The following is a 20,315-nucleotide window of genomic DNA, read 5'->3' as shown; positions in this document are numbered from 1 at the left end:
AATCAGACATACCAGAAGCTTTGAGATTTATATCTGTACCATTGTAGTTCTACACGGTTTATGTCCCAATAGAGAGGCGCATTTGATTTATTACTCAAAAGTTGGACTACGGCTGCTTTCATTGTGCCATGTCCGGGTTTTTCACATGTTGTTGTTTGTATGCATCTTGTGCTGTTTGGCAGGTGCGGAGGGAAGAGCAATAAAAGCTCACATGGGAAATTAAATCTAAGCCATCCACAGAGACTGCATTGTGCCAGATGAGCGAAAGTAGTATGTTCTTAAGATAATTTTCAAAGTTTACTCTAAATGCATATGAGAGCTTCACAGACACTGCTTTTAGAGGGTGAACAGCTGTGTGGTGGCAGTTTGTAATGTGGCAGAACACGTGGACTGCTGCAGTTGGAATGCTGACAGCGGCCTGTGTATCAGTGGTTGCTGTTTCTGGTTCCAGCGTAAATAATGGCTCCCCCAGCATTCCAGTAGGATGCTGCTGCTGCTGCATGGAAAGATTTCCACTAAGCACCTTCTTGTAAAGTACTCCTTTTCCCACCACAGCCCTCGAAACTCCTGAAGTGGGTCAAAGCGTTTCCGTGATTTTTTGTTCGGCCAAAAGAATATCTGCGCAGGTTATGATTAACAGAGTAGTGCGAAAGTAATACACAAAAGAATTTCCCCCAGAATCTATTTCTTCTAAATTGTGTATGTATACATGACATGGCATGCACTGAAATTATGTGTATGTTTTTTCTCTCCAGGATTTATCCAATTAAAGATGTACCTTTAGAAACAGAAGCACTCACTGATTGGTTGTACCAGCGATTTGTTGAAAAGGAAGACCTCTTATCGCATTTTTATGAAACAGGTATTTGCTTTGTTTAAAATATTCTGTGCTGTTCTTTAAGAAAACATTGTTTCACATTTTACCTGCATTCAGCCGTCAAGAATTAAACTTCCTGCCTGCATGCCCAATGATGTATGGTGTCTGACCTCTTTAACGCTGAATGGCAGTCACAAAACAGACCAGAAGATGCTCCAACGGTAGGGGGTTGTTCACATCATTGTTGGCTAAGGAAACAGCTAATCTGTGTATAAATACCTTTAGGTCCACTGTGACCATGTTCCTAGAAACCCCTCCACCGCACATATACACCAACCGTACCCCATTTGTCATCACATTCCCAGCAAGACTTTATTTTTTCAAACTGGCAACTCCGATCCTTCGCCTAGACTGACCTCCGTCTGTCACATATGTTGTGCTCTTCTCCAGTGCTCTTGCCTCTATCTGCTTTAAATCTCTCTCTGACAGTGTTTCAAGTCAGGACTCTCAAGAGACCCACAACTGCCTAATCTTTCTTCTCTAACATCTGTTTCTCACTGCTCTTTTTTGCATATTCTTAAGTGGCTAATGTCTAACCAGTTTACCCAAGACTACTCCTTCAATTATCTACCTAATCCCATTTATTCTAATTTCTTGCATTACAGCATCCCTTATAATAACTTATCCTCCTTTATCTTTGAGCTTCATTTATACCTTCCACATCAGATTTCCACACAACACCATAATTCTCTAGGTAGTACTGCAATAACAGTTATATGTTCCTCCTCATATCCCCTCTCACTGCTGCTTCTCAGAGTCATGGTGCTCTGTTGAATTGCCATCCACCCCTTGTTCTGTAAGTGTAGGCCTCCTACCATCGTCTGAATCACCTCAATGAAGGCCATCATCTCCTGAGTCAGATCCAGTTTCACCTCTAGATTAATGATAAACATTGTTTTCTTATGTTCGAGGCATGTGAGCTGTAGATCACGTGCTTTGCATACTCCTGCCATCTATTGTTGGGTCCATATGTTTGCAAGTTGTTTTTGTTCAAAGAAGTCTTTCCAGTCAAGAGGTAGGTGACTCCTCCATTTGGTGATAGTGCGCATGGGCATCGACTCCATTGATTGTTTTTCCCACCATCAGGTTCGGACAGGTACTGCTGCGCTCCGCTTTGGAATCGATCCTCTGGTACCCCCTTGGTGTGTACTTCTCTCTACCTCAACGGTATTGCTTTCGAACACACTTTCTCTTTCCATGGTTCGATTCCAATTTCGAAACCTCGACAATTCGACTGGAAGATCTGCGGTCAGCCTTCCAGCCCATTCATGTCCGTTCGGCTCCTCATCAATGGAACGGACTCCATTTAAATTCTGTCCCTTGTGCCACAAGAAATATCCACATACTTACTCTCATCTGGTGTGTAATTTGTGCTTTTCCCCGAGCACAAAGAGCAAGACTGAGACGCATGCCGATCCTTCAGATCAATGTAAACTGTGATCGTCGGGCTCGATTTAAAGAGATGCAGCGGTTGGATGTCACACCGAACCTCTTCGGTAAAGATTCCGAACAAGAAGTGGTATAAGCGGCAGAGGAAGAGCTGGCTTCAGCTGCGTCTGACTCCGGATAAGACTTAAAGATTGACCTCGAGGACGATGATGTACCAAAGGGACAAGGGGACGTGAGGTCCTAAGACACCTACTCCCCCCTCCCACCGTCCCTAAAAAAATCTAAGGCTTCGGCACCACTTCCACCTCAAGGCCAAGGTGTTACAGCAAACAAATGATGGACGGAATGCTGACAATGCAAACATTCTCCCCCAGTCAAAAGATCTGGGTTAAATCCATCATTCTTTTCCCCACTACGCCAACCCAGTTTGGACCCAGCCATATGCAAATCAGTCTTGACCCTGTGCCCCATGGGAACAGTCCAGACCGAACTGCCCGGCCAGGTCCTCCTTGAAACGGAAACAAGCATCCTGGGACCGGTTTCTCCCGCTCCGCCTCATGGCTCAGCACCGAAACACTCTGAAAAGCCTTCCGGCTCAGGACCGAGTCGGCCAAAGCCCACTTCTGAGCCGACACCTTCGAGCTCTAAATCCAAGATGGGTTCCGAACCGAAACCTTCAACACCGAAACCCAAGAAAGAACCCTCCGAGTCGAAACCATCAGCACCGAAAGGCTCGGTTCCGAAAGCTTTGGTGCCGAAAAGCAAAGACTTGCCTACAGCATAACCGGATCCAAACACGGACACTGTACCTCCTATATTGGATCCTAAACAGAAAAAACTGTACACCACACCTCGCGCTTCCCCTTCCTCAAGTAAACAGTGACTTCCCAACACTTCCTTCCGACGATTCCACACCTGTTGGAGGACGACTTCAAGACTTTGTCCCCAACAAGAAATGCAATCTTTATTACTCGAAGGGGTTATCGAAGCAGTCCCACTTCAGTACCAAGGGTCAGGGGTTTATTCCCTTTACTACCTCAGGTTTGTGATAGAAGGCAAGAATTACCAGTTCAAGGTACTTCCATTTGGCATCACCACAGCCCCCAGAGTGTTAACCAAATGTCTCGCAGTTGTAGCCGCTCATCTCAGAAGACAATGTATACATGTCTTCCCTTACCTGGATGACTGGCTTATCAAAGCGGGCACTTACCAGAACTGTATACTACACACTCCAACAACGGTACACCTACTTCATCAGTTGGGTTTCATAATAAATGAACAAAAATCTCACCTGTCACTCCCAATGTAGCCAGGATACACAATATTCAGGCCACAATATTACAATTTCAACCCAATCAATCATTTCCAGCCAAAGTCTTCATGCAACTGCTGGGAATGATGGCATCCTGCATTGCAATCGTACCTCATGCAAGGCTTCACATGTGTCCTCTGCAAGAATGTCTAGCGCGTCAATCAGTCAATCAATCACAGGGTCTATTAACCGATTAGTGTTGGTAGACCGCTGCACCCATTGCTCTCTGCAGTGGTTGAACCCTCAAAACTTAACAAAAGGGCAGCCTCTCATAAACCAGATTCCACAGACTATACTGACAGCAGACGCATCGTTAACAGGTTTGAATGCTCATCTTCAACCTTATACAGTACAGGGGCTGTGGTCGTACAATGACAAACGTCTCCACATCAACTACCTGGAACTCCTAGCAGTGTTCCTAGCACTCAAAACTTTTCTCACCCAACTTGTAGGCATGATGGTCTTAGTTCGCACGGACAACATGACAGCAATGTACTAGCTACAGAAACAGGGAGGGACACACTCTCTTACCAGCTGTCGCATCTTGCACAAAGCATTTGGAATTGGGCGATTCGCCACAAAATCTATCTCCTAGCAGAACACCTTCCAGGAGTAGACCAGAGTGCAGACCTGCTCAGCAGATAAAGGCAGCAAATATACAAGTGGTAACTCCGTCCCCAAGTTGTTCTTCCCTACTTTCAAAAATGAGGATTTCCACAGATAGATGCCCAAACTTCGCATCCAGGTTCCCACACCGAGCATCCAAAGGCAATGCTCTAGGGTTGAATTGGTCAGGGATATTTGCTTATGCTTTTCCGTCTCTCCCACTTATTCCATTACTGGTTTGGAAGCTCAGACAAATGTCCCTTACACTGATCTTAGTAGCCCCCACATTGGCTTGTCAACCTTGGTACACCACCCTGTTAGACCTCTCGGTGGTTCCACATCAAAAGCTACATCTCACACCCTGTCTCTTCAATCAGAGCAATGGAGAAATCAGACATCTAAATCCCTCAGAACTCAACCTGGCGATTTGGCTCCTGAAATCATAGAGTTTGGATATTTCAACTACCACCAGACTGTATGAATATTCTCAAAGAGCCTAGAAAGCCTACTACTAGAGCAGGTTATGCAGCAACATGGAAATGGTTTGTTGTCTGTTGTAACAACATCATCAATCCACTTGATGCTTCTGTACAAAACATCATTTGTTATCTATTGCATTTACAGCAATGTGGATTAGCTTACACATCCATCTGTTTACAGCTATCAGCAGTAGCTGCATACTTGCAAAATAGACAGCACTTATCACTATTCAGAGTACCAGTGATTAAAGCCTTCATGGAAGGATTAAAACGGGTAATGCCACCAAGAATTCCCCCTGCTCCAAAGTGGGATTGAACATAGGCCTTACAGGGCTAATGGGTCCACCTTTTGAACCAATGCACACGTCTGTTACAAATTCCTATAATGGAAAGTTGCTTTCCTCAAAGCGATAACCTCACTAAGGAGTGTTGGTGAACTTCAGGCATTAACTATACAAGAGCCTTTCTTTCAACTTCACAAAGATAGAGTAGTTCTTGGTACCAATCCTAAATTTCTCCGTAAAGTAGTTTCTGTTTTTCATATCAATCAATCAGTTGAGTTACCTGTGTTCTTTCCTCAACCTGATTCTGTAGCAGAACAAGCTCTACACACACTTGATGTTTCACTTGCTATACTTTATTACATAGAAAGAATAAAAGAATTTAGGAAAACCAAGCAACTATTTGTTGCTTTTTCGCCACCTCGCAAGGGCAATCCTATATCTAAGTCAGGTATTGCAAGATGGTTTGTAAAATGTATCCAAATGTTATGTTAAAGCAAAGAGAACTTTGTTAGTATCCCCCTAGAGCGCATTCTGCTTGCAAAATAGGGGCTACCTTGGCCTTCTTGGGAAATATTCCCATAGCTGATATTTGTAAGGCAGCAACATGGTCTACACCGCACACATTCACCAAACATTATTGTGTAGATCTCTTAGCAAGACAACAGGCAAATATAGGCCAAGCAATACTTAAAACATTGTTTCAAACCACTACAACCGCTACAGGTTAGACACCGCTTTGTGAGCTTACTGCTATATAGTCTATGCAAAGCATGTGATCTTCAGCTCACATGCCTTGAACATATACTTAACCAGTCTGTCTGTATCTGTTCTTGGCATGTAGAGTTTTAGATTCACATGCGCCCACCCACCTCCCCGGTCTTCTGTAATTGTTGTAGTTCAAATTCACATTCATACGCATGGACACCTCTATTCTACACATACTAACTCCATTCTTACTCTCTGCGGGAAAACAATCTTAACAATGGAGTCGATGCCCATGCGCACTATCACCGAAAGGAGGAGTCACCTACCTCGTGACTGGAAAGACGTCTTTGATCAAAAACAACTTGCAAACATCTGGACCCAACACTAGATGACTGGAGTATGCAAAGCATGTGAATCTACAGCTCTACATGCCAAGAACAGATGCTTACTGGGTAAGTTTCGAAAGATTTCGGAAGGAAAAAACCTATAAACGCTCCTTTTCAGGAATGGCACCCAGGATCTGGAACTCACTCCCTAGTGAAACCAGGCTCATCTCCTCCAACAAACTTTTTAAGAAAGAAGTAAAAGCGATCCTCATGGCTAAATACACATGATCTATTATTCTGTATTTCTCATGAATCCACTCTGTACTACCTGCCTGACCCCTCGGTCTATTTGTATTACTTGTATTATCGACTTATTTGATTATATACGTTCCCACTGTGTATATTTTATATTGTTGACGCACCTGTTTGACTTAGCACACTCTACCTACACCACCTTAACCCTACTCTCGTACTACTGATGCACCTGTGTGACTATACACCCTGCACACACCTACCTCAACTATGCCTTTATGCTATCTCCAAAAGCATTTTAAGCACGCTTAAACAAGTATATGCTCCTTATTTTTTGTACTGTTATACTATTGGCGCAACTGTTTGACTATGCTCCTTGGACCGACACTACCTCACCTGTGACCTACCTCTTGTATTTTGACCTACCTATGTAACCATGCACCTTGTACCTAATTACCACAATTACTACTCTATCACCCCCTTGTACTTGTAAAGCGCTCTGATATCTGCAAAGATCTTGTTCGCGCTATATAAAACTTTCAAAATAAATAAGTAACATTATCCTTCTCATCCATCACATCCATGCAGGAAATGTCTAAATGCTAGGTCACTGGGTGGTCATTAGCTCACTTCTGTTTTTCCCATCCAAAAAAAAAATCCTCTATTTTCCAGCTATCTGTGACCCTGCTCTCCTGTCACCCATAATTGTATTTCTGATCCCAATATGTTAACCCATCTACCATCATAGAGTGCTATTTGACTCAAGAAGGCAAATGGGCTCCAAATCATTTTGGGTGCATTTTCCCCCTACATGGGAAATTGGGTTCTTAATATCAACCACAACACATCCTTCATTATTACAGGCTGGCCTCACAGCACTAAATCAAACATGTTTGCCATTGGGAACTCCGTTTTGGAGAAAGTAAATTACTTCAACTATGTAGGGATTCTCTTTCACTCCTCTATGAACTAAAAGTCAGTTCTAATCACCAGAGCACATTATTTTAAAAGAAGTGTTGATGCCATTTTTAGATCCTCTCACAGGTTAGGCCAGAAACCCATCAAAGAAGTGATCCACTTAAATAAAACCAAATGTATTCCTGCAGGATCATATGGAGCAAGTTTATGGCAGTGCATATTCGGAAATTCTCTGGCGAGCTGAAACCTTTTTTTTACTGAGATTATTAATGGTCCTCAGGAGACTGTAACTTTGATTTGCCACGAAGAACTAGGCCTTACCTATTTGAAAGACACCCTGGGTCTTGCACCACTCTTATTGTGGATCACGTACTGGATAAACCCAGAAGCAGTGCTGGTACGATCCCTTGGTTTACCTATTTAAAGACAACTTTTGCATCAATAGGTATGAAAGAGTTGTTTGATAATCCAGCTTCGATCACCCAAAAAAGTAAAGAAGTTCAATTCTGTTTCCTTAATTATCATTTGAATTTAAGACTCCAGAAAGCACTGTCCATGGTAGCACTTACAAGATGTGTAATGATTTCTATGACAGATAATGCAGAACTATACCTTGTTTGGGTCACATACCCTATCTTTAGCTGCTATCTTTCCCTTTTTAGATTTTTTTAGGATTCATTTTAAGTTAGCCTTCCCTTTCTGTGTGTCTGGTCCCAGGATTTACCACCTTGCTGGTGTCCCCAAACTACAAAGCAAAGCACTAGTCACTTTATTTTGTCCTGCTCATTATATGATGGTCCCAGACATGAGTTCCTAAGGTATTACGGAAAAACCAATCTGAGAACTTACATGCAGGTTTTGACCTTTTTACAAAATCTTCCCACCATAGATAGGTTCCTATTTTGCTGTACTTAATTTAATTAGAAGAGCAATCGCAATCCGAAAGAAATATGAGATGATCACTCTTTGATAAAGGAATTGGATTCGGTTTCGCCTCTGCTTTTCCTGTACTACTTTTAATGCCTTTTTAATTTACAAAGTGCTATAGAGATTGAAGCATGGCCCTCGGTTTAATGGTTTGAGGCATGTGGGCTGCTGAATTCACATCTATGCATAGTTGGGTCCGGATGATTGCACATTGTTGTCCTGGAAGAGTCTTCGAAGTATCACGAGATAGGTGGCTCCTCCCCTGGACTACAATGCGCATGGGCATCAACTCCATCCTCAGATTGTTTTTTTCCGCCATCGGGTTCGGATGCATATTTAACTCAAGTTAGGAATCGATAGAAACCTTCCTTTTTAGCCAAAAGGCCTTTACTTATCGTCGGTATTGTCTTGCGATCGGTGCCCAGTACTCATTCCAGCTCAATTTCGAGCCGAACGTCAGCGCCGTAGGCCTTGTCAACGTTCAAAATGGAACGGAGCCCGTTCAAAAGATGTCCAGTCTGCAACTCCAAGTACCCTCATATTGACGTCCATCCGGTGCGCAACAAGTGCCTGTCTCCGGACCACGATGAGGCCAGCTGTATGGCCTGTTCTCGGTTCCGGTCTAAGAAAACACTTCGCCTTCGACGCGCGGTGCGCCAGGAGGCCCAGCACACAACGCCTGACCCGGTCAACATCTTTGACAAAGACGACGAAGGGGTCGAGCATGAAGTTCAGGAGCACCAGTCGGATCCTGCGTCGGAGGTTGACTCCAACTATGACGCAGTAAATGAAGAATTGGTCGAGGATATCGAAGTCGTCGACGAGGTAGAGGACGACGATGAGCCCTATGGGGCCGTAGACGATAGCTCCAGTGAAGAGCTAGGCCCGACCGCTGGTTCGGAGGCCTGCGACGAGACCCTCAATAAGGCTCAGGTCGAGGGATCGCCTCAAGGCCTTACCCAAGATCAAACAAGTAGTTCTACAGCCTCCCTTCAAAGCCCGGCTACGGACATTTCTAAAGAGCCGTCTGTTGATCGACCAAAATCGAAACCAACAACATCAGTGTCCACAAAACCGAAAGCACCGGAAACAAAATTGAAACCGAAAGTGCAAGTAACTTTCCTCGTGTCGAAGGCTTCTGAGCCGCCTGCTTCGACGACGCCACAGGGTGCGATCGGGCCGGATAAGCCACCCAAAAGGGTCGAGCCGAAATCCGGGGCGCCGAAGAAAAAGGTCGTGGACATCGACCCAAAGACGTCGGCGCCGAAAACCGTTGATGCCGCTAAAGGAGCCAAAGCGCAGAACGCTATTGACCCGAAGCGTCGACTTGACAATCCGAAAGTCGGAAAGGACATCGAGCGCACAAAACAACGTGGCTCTAAAGATCCCGTCGAGTCAATACGGCCATCCGCCTCTTTTTCGAAGCAAGTGTCGGACTCGCTGCAGCGTATAAAGGATAAAGCCCTGGTTGTCGAACCAAAGGCCGCTCCACCCCCAAAATCGGTCGTCACCGCTCCAAAGGCTTCGGCGCCGATAAAGTTTATACTGCCACCACCGGTGCCACCTAAAGCGTTCGCGCCACTTACGGGCGTCGAGCCAGCAAAGAAGGTGTCCGTGGGGAAAAAGTCTACTACAACTGAAGTGGCCACAAAGCATCAACCGCCTCTCCAGGAAGACCAGCCGAGGCAATTCATCGACGCTGAAACTGGTAGACTTTCCATTCACAAGCGGAAATTCGTCCCAGAACAGCCAATGGAGTCCTACAAGATTCCATTAAAGAAAAAGAGGGATTCAGCAACTTCACCTCTTCTGTCGGAACCTCTGCATCCATGTGGCCAAGAACAAGAATTTACTTCGCCCACACATTCAGATGCAGATGTGGAGGAGGCTTACAATCTGGAGTACAATTATCCTATAGACTCTGATCCAGACGAACACAATGAACCCTGTGCGGACGCTGTTGACCCAGAGGAACCACGTCCTAACACTGACAGCAATGTCTATACTGTTAAAACATCACCAACAGAAGACACAGCTGCGTTCAACGCACTTATTGAGAGGGCGGCAAAAAATCACGATGTCCCACTCCATACTGACCCTATTGAGGAGGATTTCTTGTTTAACACCTTCTCCACTTCTGAGAGAACTGTTAAAATTCTGCTTATGCTAAAAGGTGTCCTGAGACACGCTGGAGACATCTTTAACCCCTTCGGCGCTGATGACGAGCTCAGCTCAGACTCAAACGAGTTATTCCGCCCAGGTACCCACCAGCACCTGTATGGAACCTTAATTTGGTCCTTACCAGACTGATGGGTCCACCTTTTGAGCCTCTCCACTCATGCGAGATACAATTCTTAACGTGGAAAGTAGCTTTCCTTATAGCAATCACATCGCTAAGACGCGTTAGTTAACTTCAAGCACTAACTATCCAGGAGCCTTTCATCCAAATTCACTCCAACAGGGTAGTACTACGCACTAACCCTAAATTTCTGCCTAAGGTGGTTTCACAGTTCCATATGAATCAAACAATAGAACTACCAGTGTTCTTCCAAAACCCAGATTCAGTGGCAGAGAGAATGCTCCGCACACTAGACGTAAAAAGAGCTCTCATGTACTACATTAATAGAACAAAAGACTTCAGAAAAACCAAACAACTGTTTGTTGCCTTCTCACCGTAACACAAAGGCAACCCCATTTCTAAAGCAGGTATAGCCAGATGGATCGTTAAGTGCATCCAAATTTGCTATCAAAAGGCTAAGCGCACTTTAACGATTCCCCCAAGGGCCCACTCCACACGGAAGTTAGGGGCATCCATGGCTTTCCTGGGGAACATTCCCTTAGAAGAAATATGTAAAGCAGCCACATGGTCTACCGTACACACATTTACTAAACACTACTGCGTAGATGTGCACTCCAAACAGCAAGCAGCTGTAGGCCAGGCTGTTCTCAAAACACTTTTTCAGACTGCTGCAGCTGGCACAGGCAGCCGCTGCTAATGGAGGGACTGCTATGTATTCTATGCATAGATGTGAATTCAGCAGCCCACATGCCTCGAACCGAATATGCTACTTACCAGTATGCATCTGTTCTTGGCATGTAGGGCTGCTGACATTCACATCGCCCGCCCTCCTCCCCGGCGCCTGTCGTGGCTGCAGCACTCAGAATTACTCTTCGCATGGTCATCACTTACTGTACTACACTCCATCTCTGCCACAATGGAGAAAAACAATCTGAAGATGGAGTCGATGCCCATGCGCACTGTAGTCCAGGGGAGGAGCCACCTATCTCGTGATACTTCGAAGACTCTTCCAGGACAACAATGTGCAATCATCCGGACCCAACACTAGGCGGCGATCTATGCAAAGATGTGAATGTCAGCAGCCCTACATGCCAAGAACAGATGCATACTGGTAAGTAGCATATTCGCTTCCTTTTGAGATTGTGTGGAAATGCTTTTTTGTTTATAGTATTTAGGCTTTTATGAACAATATCGATTTTATTAACTATGTTTTTAGTTTGTATGAAAAACAATTGTACTGTATAATTTATTCCTACATTTTATGGCTCCGGCTGAATGAAGATATTGATTGTTTGATTGATTGACTCAAGAAAGCACCTTCAATCCTTAGGAAGTTCTGTTGGTAGGGCTCCCAGATCAAAACTGATCTTCACGATTCACCCTCACCTCCCATTCCACAGTGCTAATACACTATTAACATCCTCATCATGACTAAACTAAGTTACTACAAAAGTCTACCGACAGTTCTCCAGACTTTCTACCTTCACCAAGTTATTAATATATATTGATTACAATATAGATCAACCAATCTTACTGTAAGACAGTTGGTCATCCATTACTCACAAAGCTACGTTCTCCAGTATTGAATCTTTCATAGATTCACATGCTTGAATCTTCCCCGTCGTCATGGTGGGAATCCCACGGTAATAATTTCAAGCAGTGCATAGAAAAGCATTGAAAACAATACCAGACCAAGTGACATTGTTAACCAATTCAAATAGTTTTCCAACAGCCAAAGTTGAACCAATCAGACAGCAGCCCCTTTAGCACTTTTCCCCTCCAGGGCCATCATACCTCAGATTTCCAACTGCACGTTGTGTGAGTCTCCCAGAGTTCTGCTTAGTTCTTCAGTGCTTTTCAGTCACTTAGCCTCTTCAAAGAGATGTGTTGTCATTTTTACTCCAAGCAAGCCTAAGGTAACATCTGAGATGTGTTTTTCTGACAAAAACAACCATGTTAGAAAGGTCTTAAAGTCATTTTAGACCACGTTAAATCTTGTAAACTAAGATTATTCTCAGAGGCTCTCCACGGGGAATGTCTATATTGCTTGTATCCCCACCACGAACCTAGGAAGTCTAAGCATTGACGTACCTTTTCAACTAAGACCTAAAAAGATGGAGAAGCATGGCTTCTTTTGTTGCTCCAGAAAAAGGCTTTGGAGGATCCTGCTTCTGTGGATGAAGGGCAGGAGACATATTCACCCTCCAAAAAGCAGAGACGTGAAGGATCAGACTCCTCTGGAAAACCTTCAAAAAAAGGCTAGACATCCTAAAAAATCAACTGAGGCTAACATCCTCAAGAAAGAGGGATTCTTCTTCATCTCCCTCTCAAAAGAGACCACTAAGATCAGTTCTGAGCCTTGAACCCCTTCCTCAAAGGATTAGTCTTCTGAAAAGAAAAGATTAATGATGGGCCCATCGTTAATGAATAAACCTTCTGGAGTTGAGAGCAGTATTTTCGGGCCTCCAGTTTTTTCTCCCCCAAAATAAGGAACTTGATTGTAGGTTCTATTTAAACAAACAAAGAAGAACAAGATTGAGAATTCTGTCAGCAGAAACTCAGAAGATCTGGAGTTGGATTCTTCTTCACAGGAGTACTTTATGTATAGAACATGTTCCAGGGAGAGAAAATAAATGGGCAGATTGTCTCAGAAGAACATTCAGAGACTGCCTAGAGTAGGAGCTAAACCAGCAGCAGCTATAGAACTACCCCGAAAGAGGATCTCCAAATCTGGACTTGTTTGCAACACATCAAAACAGAAAGTGATATATCTTTGTAAGCAGATATCCACAAAAACACGAATGTAGGAATACTTTTTGCATTACTTGGACAAGAATTTTCACCTATGCCTGCCTTCCTTTTCCTGAAATGCCGAGTCTTTCACAAAATGAAAAGAGAACCTTGCCAGGTAATCCTAATAGCTGCTTCTATCTGAATGTCAACACATTCCTTTCATGCTGGTACCAGATGATCTAACAATGAACAAGGGCCAGAATGTTCATCCGAAGCGGAAGTCACTCAGCTTATCAGCCTGGCTCCTCATGACTGAGAGGTCCATTCCTTGAACATATCTCAAGCCTGCAAGGACATTCTGGAGAATTCGAGGGCAGATACGACAAACAAGTTCTATCAAGCTAAATGGACTAGGTTTTGTTTTTGGTGCTCCAGTAACGAGCTAGACCCATTCCAATCTACTCCTGAGCAGATTCTACCTTACTTGCTGCACCTGGCACGTTGAGGTGTTTCTTCATAATTCAGTTAAGGTCCATCTATCAACAATTAAGATTATGTGGAACAATTACCAGTCTAACAGATTATTAAAGGAATTTATGAAAATAGACGAGCGGTGGCATGGCACTTTACTACAACAGTATCCTAGCTAATGAGAGGTTTGTTTGAACCTACTGAAGAAAGCTGAATTAAATTATGTATCCTGGAAGATGGATTTATTATTTGCTCTCACGTCGGCCAAACGGATAAGTGAGATTCAGGCATTTACATACAGTTTAAGGAGGATAGAGAGATGTTAAGCATCAGTCCCCATTTCAATCTTTTATATTTTAGTTTTTAGTTTTACATAGCACGAACTCTACCGGAAGGTATCAGAGCGCTTTACATGAGCACCAGTTGCATTACAGACGAACACATTCATTTCACGGGGAGATTAAGTGATTTGCCCAGAATCATATGATGTTGAGCGTCCCTGCCAAGACTCTAACCTGGTTCCCAAGCATCGAGGTCGACCTTTCTAGCTCTTAGGCCACATTCTGAATGTCCTAACTTCCTTTCACTTAAACGAACCAATTGTCTTTAAAACTTTCTCCAAAATCCAATTTTTATGCAGCTGAGAAAGCTCTACATACTTTGAATGTCCGGGGATGTTTAACATTTAATATTGAAAGAACTAAAAGCTTCAGAAAATCTGATCCATTCCTGATATCCTACGCTCCTCCTAGGAAATGCTATGTCCCATCGAGGATTAGCATAGCTCGCTGGGTTTCTGCAACCACCTGTTATTGTCATGACAAAGTTGGGTGACCATTGCCTGGTAACGTAAAAACACACTGTACAAGAAGCGTCACCACTTCTACACCCATGTTTGCAGGGGTCTAAATACCGGACATTTGCTTGGCGGCAACCTGATCTAACATACTTAAGTTTACCAAGCATTACTGTATGGGTTCAGCATCAAACACAGATGCAGTAGTGGAGCAAGCAGTTGTCATCTTTTCCAATGAGGTGAGGTTCCTTTTATGTCAACAGATGTTTTCATTTTCTGTTATATATGTATGTGTCGACATAGCTTTATTATGTATGCTCAGTTGTATCGTAGTCTACGTTTATTCTGTGTGGTTTGCAATACCCACTACAGCCTCTTCAGGTATTATTGCTCGCTACTCTGATTCAAGTATGTGAGTATATGAAAGATTCAGTACTGGAGAACAAAAAGTTACCTACCTGTACACTGTGGTTCTCCAGTTTTGACATCTTTCATCAATTCACATGTGACCCTCCCGCCTCCTTATTGGGGCTCATCACTCCGAATATTTATTCTATTTACTTTTATAACACTTGTGCTATCAATCTGAGATATGGCAGCCCTGGAGGGGAAGAGTGCTTCAAGGACGGCTCTCTTATTAGTTTAACTTTGGCTGTTCTATGAACTGGTTAGCAATGTTACTTGCTTTTGTATTGTTTTCAATGCTTTTTCTATGTAATGCTTGCAATTGTAACTGTGGGACTCCCACCATGACGGTAGGGCAGATTCCAGCATGTGGATCTATGAAAGATGCCAATAGTGGAGAACCACAGTGTAGTGGAGAACCACGGGTAGGTAACTTATTTTTTTCTGACTTGTCAGGCTGGCTTTTACATTGCTTTGTGATCCAGAACTACCTGATAACTCTCCCACACTCTCTTGTTTCTCTACTCATCTGCTGTGCTTTGCTAATCTTAACCTTGTGTCTGTGCCTAAGCATCCGTCCATTGTACTAGCTGACAGGCCTAGTGAATGCCCCTCTTTTCCTTATACCTTATCACTTTCTGATGGTGCTTTGAAGTTTTTGAGCTGTGAGTATATAATTTGGGTTTGGAGAGGTATGATCACAGGACTGAGCCAGTTACTTGCACAACTCTTTGTTTGCTAACATGGCTGTTGCCTGCCTGTTCGTAATGTCTGAATGGGATATTGTTTGGCGTGTAGTCTATCTGACTGTGTTGGATATGAACTACGTGCGCCCAGCCTTCTCTGTTCTCGTGCACATCTAGTTACTCAGAGCGCGCATGCCACTTCCTGCAATAAAAGAGATATTTAATAAAATGCAGTCAATTGCTTACGAAGACGGGGTAGTTTGGAAACGTATCTCTTTTGGAGCGCAGACAGTGGCACTGCAGCAGGCCCTGGACATCGAGCAGTGAAGAATAGGCAGAGATAAGTAGCAAATGACAATGTTTTTTTATTTTTGTGTTTTTGTATGCAGTGGAGTGAAGATATGTGCATAGCTCTATTGCGATTCGTATGACTGCAGTCCTGGAGACCCACAACAAGTGAAATAGGTTATGAGGGAGGGGAGACAGGATTAATATGCTGGCTAACAACATCCTGGAAATAGCAATCACTCATAGGGAATGGAAGAATATGTAAAGCATGTGAAATGTAACCCGGAACAACATAGTTATGTTAACACTTTTACACTTTTTATTGAGAAATCACTGAGTGTTTTTCCCTGAAAAGTTACGAATGTGACTGTATGGCTGGAATGGACCTGTTTCAATGTTCATTGCTTATAGCCTTACAAAACGTAAGCAGCATGGTTTAAAATGACCACATCCTTGAACAGAGAGCCGCAGTACACATTTTATAAAGCAAAATAAGAAAAACCACTGATAAATCTCGTGCTTAGTCCCATAAAGAACCGAAAGCCTAATACACAGAACATCACCAATCCACTCTGTTAACAGCAGTGCCTTTACAATGGATACATTCAAATATTTTTTGTGCATTCCAAGCGCAGAGCGTGTCCGAAGACGTCATTTGCAGCCGAAGTTTTTCTTTCTTTTTTGGATCCGTTTCACAGAGGAAGAAATCGAGGAAAGCGAGGGTAAGAGCCGTTTTTTGAAGTCCTGGTTAGGTCGAAGCACGACCTGCTTCAATGCGTAAGCATTGTTGCAGTCTGCTTCGACAACTAATGTTGCCCGTTTTTGGGAATGTGGACAGGAGAGGGTGCACGAGCGCAGAGTAGCTCAGTTTTCACCTCGTGAGCGCGCTTCTTGCTGTGTGTGCAGTGTCAGTTTCGCTTTTCATTAGTTTCGTTTTTCCGAGGCTGGCTTAGAATGAACACGCTTGCTGTTACCATTTTCTGTAAATCTGGCTTTTGAATAACATGCTCGATATTTGCATTATTTCCAAAGCAGTCTTTAAATAATTATTTGCAAGCTGCCTAGTAATGAACATGCTCATTATTTATGAAGCTGGCTTTTTATTATTTTTTTTGCTTTCATTATTTTCGTTTTTCTGCTGTTGCCTTTAAAGTAACATGCTGGTTGTTTGCATTTTGTGGGAAATATGCCTTTGAATCAATATTTGCAAAGCTGCCTTGCAAGCTGTTTTTACATTAATACGCTCGTTTTTTTTGTGGCATCGTTTCAATGATGCTATGCAATGCAAGTGCATAAACTTTTCATGCTTTCAAATAAAAAATGCTATCCCTTTCCAGCTACTATTACCCAGCCCTCTCCCCCCGCTGCCCACTGTACATTTGCTCAAACAAACAATAACTCGACAATAGTTGAGGCCTGCTCCCTGTCTGCTCTTAATATTCACTTGCAGAGCATTATCTATGCTTTCATTGCGCCTCGCTCTCCGTTTCTAGCTGCTAGCACCCAGCCCCCTCCCCCCGCTGCCCAATGCCCTTCTTTTTCTTTTTTACACGCTCCATATTACAACATAACAAGTCTGCCTCTCTCTCTACTTTATCTCTCACTTTCTACATGCCAAACTGCGAACATCAAAATAGCTGAAGAAATACGTTTACATTATTGTATTGGCAATGTATATTATTAGTATGTCAAGTAACGTCTACTTACAATTGTATGCGACCCCAGCCTCTTACACAGCACCCCATTAAATCTGCAAACAGCCTCCTCGTTTTTCTTGTGCCTCGCTCTCTGCTTACAGTTACCATTACCCAGTCCCAGCTCCCTCCCCTGCTTAGTGCTCTTATTTCAATCGTTCTTTTTACACGCTCCATATTACAACATAGCAAGCACGCCCCTCTTTCCACTTCACCTCACACTTGTAAACACCAAACTGCACACATCAAAGTAAATGGAGAAATACGTTTAAATTATTAAATTGCCAAAGTGTATTATTAGTATGTCAAGTAACGTGCACTTACAATTGTATGCGATACCAGCCCCTTAGATAGCATCCCATTACTTCTGCAAGCAGCCTCACATTTGCACAAACAAACAATGAACACGAACAATATTTTTAAATGAACATAACACAAACATACAAATTAATACGCTCACATTTTTGGTGGCATTATTTCAATGATGCTATGCAAGTGCAAAACAATGATAAATTGAGCAGTTTAAATTTTTGGGAAAAGTTTCAAAGATCGTAATAGCAAAGTGTTGCTAAAAAGGTATGCTCTACTAAGTTGGCGCCATGCAAATGGCGAGCAGTTTGTCAGTAGCTGTCTAAGAGGTGTTACTTTCTTTCTTTCACTCTTTGTGTATTACATTATAAAGTCGGCGCCATGCAAATGTACGGAGCAGTATCTTTAGAAAAAAAATGGTGCCGTTTAACAAGGTGTGGTTTTGGAGCAATTTCCTCGGGGGGTGGGAAAGTTTGCAGTATGCTTAGAACAGCGTGATGTCGAATAGGTGCTAAACACTGCATTTTGGGAACTTTGCTAGTATCTGATGTCGCATGGTAATTTGGTGGCTCTTTCATTATCTAAGGCCTGTGCTAAAAGTGGCAGACATACTTAGAAAGTTAACTTGCCGCCGTCTTGTCTGCTTTCTGCATTTATTTCGCTAAATGTGGCATCATGCAACTTAGTCTTGTGTAAAAACTAGCAGCACGCAAGTACAATTACAGACAAACAGTAAAAATGTATGTTCTTGTAAATATGGCATATTAAATACGTATGGTGCATGTTCTTTACGATTAGAAACTTTTTCAAGGGAAATAGGTTACATTTCATTAACACAGTCCAGTAAGCGTAAGCAATGTTATTAAAACAGCATTAACATTGTCGTGCTTTTAAACAATAAATGCTCTCCGTTTACAGCTGCTATCACCCAGCCGTCTCTCCCTCGCTGCCCAATCCCACATTTGCTCCAACAAACAATAACTAGCTGACAGTTGAGGCCTGCTCCCTGTTCGCTCTTAATATTCACTTGCAGACCATTATCTATCGCTTTTCTTGCGCCTCGCTCTCCGTTTTTGCCTGCTATCACCCAGCCCCCTCCCCCCCGCTGCTCAATCCCACATTTGCTCCAACAAACAATTACTCGATGATAGTTGAGGCCTGCTCCCTCTCCGCTCTTAGTTTTCACTTGCACAGCATTATTTAACGCTTTCCTTGCGCCTCACTCTCCGTTTCTAGATGCTATCACCCAGCTTCCTCCACTCCGCTGCCCAATGCCACATTTGCTCTAACAAACAAACAGTCAATAATAGGTTCGAGGCATGTGGGCTGCTAACATTCATATCTTAGCATTAGATCGCCGCCTAGTGTTGGGCTCGGATGATTGCACATTGTTGTCCTGGAAGAGTCTTCGAAGTATCCTGAGATAGGTGGCTCCTCCCCTGGACTACAGTGCGCATGGGCATCGGCTCCATCCCCAGATTGTTTTTTTCCGCCATTGGGTTCGGATGTGGTCTCGACGTCTTACTGTCGGAACCAAGAAAAACTAACTTTTAGCGGCCAAAAGGCCTCGATTTTCTTGCGTCGGTATTGTCTGCGCACGGTCTCGAGTCTTCCGTCTCTTGGAGCCGGAATAAGCGGAGTTTTCTTCGCTCTCGGAACTTTGAGGCCTTCTCATCGCGACACGACTGCAAGCCTTTTCGGTCATGGAGCGGAGCCCGTTTAAGTACTGCCCGCTCTGTGGGTCCAAGTACCCACACATCGATCTACACCCCGTGTGTAACAAATGCCTTTCGCCTGACCACGACGACGGCAAGTGTAAGTTGTGTGCACAGTTCCGCTCGAAGAAGACTCTCAAGCTTCGGCGCGCGATGCGCATGGAAGCTAAACAAGCGGCCCCGGATCCGGAGAACATCTTCGGCGACCAAGACGAAGAGGACCAGGGTCATCATCTCCAAATCTCCCCACCCGAGACGGAGGTCGAGGCGGATCCGGGAGACGACGACGGAGTCGCGGGTCAAGGCCTTGAATACGTCGACGAGGTAGGAGACGACGATGAGATTTATGGGGCCGCGGCGGATAGCTCAGCGGACGAGCTCTGCCCCGAAGGTTACGAGGATACCGACCGGGACACGGGATCGCCTGTCGGCCTTACCCAAGACCCGTTGCCGCAAGCCACAGCCCCGCCTTCGGGCCCGGCCACGGACTTACTTGCTGGGCAGACTGTTTCGAAACCGAAACCGAAACCATCGGGATCGACAACACCTAAAATGGCCGACCCGAAAACGAAACCGAAAGTTAAGGATTCGAGTGTCCCTAAGATGGCTGCCGTGCCGGTGAAACCGACGGTGCCCGCTACCCCATCGACTCCGTCGACCTCCGGTCCGCAGAAGTCGAAGAAGTCCGTCGATTCCGATGCTGCGAAATCGAAACCGACGCCAGAGGAGGGGTCCTCCAAGAAAGATGGTCGGCACGGGACAGCGTCTACGACGCCGTCAAAACCCGCCAAAGTCGGCTCCAAGGAGGCTACGCAGGCACACGGAAAGAAGTCTGTGCCCCGAA

At 44.1% G+C, this 20,315-nt stretch overlaps 1 protein-coding gene across 1 annotated transcript in view; it reads left to right on the top strand.

The window, feature by feature from the left end:
- The window catches only part of LPGAT1 (lysophosphatidylglycerol acyltransferase 1), a 492,793-nt gene that overhangs the window by 444,736 nt on the left and 27,742 nt on the right, over positions 1-20,315 (top strand). The window contains exon 7 of the mRNA XM_078649741.1: positions 756-862. Within this exon, the coding sequence (XP_078505867.1) occupies positions 756-862 (107 nt within the window). The remainder of the gene's footprint in view (positions 1-755; positions 863-20,315) is intronic.

This window comes from Lissotriton helveticus, chromosome 6 (genome assembly GCF_964261635.1).
Source record: "Lissotriton helveticus chromosome 6, aLisHel1.1, whole genome shotgun sequence".
Taxonomy (NCBI): domain Eukaryota; kingdom Metazoa; phylum Chordata; class Amphibia; order Caudata; family Salamandridae; genus Lissotriton; species Lissotriton helveticus.
This window is presented reverse-complemented; position numbering and strand designations above follow the sequence as displayed.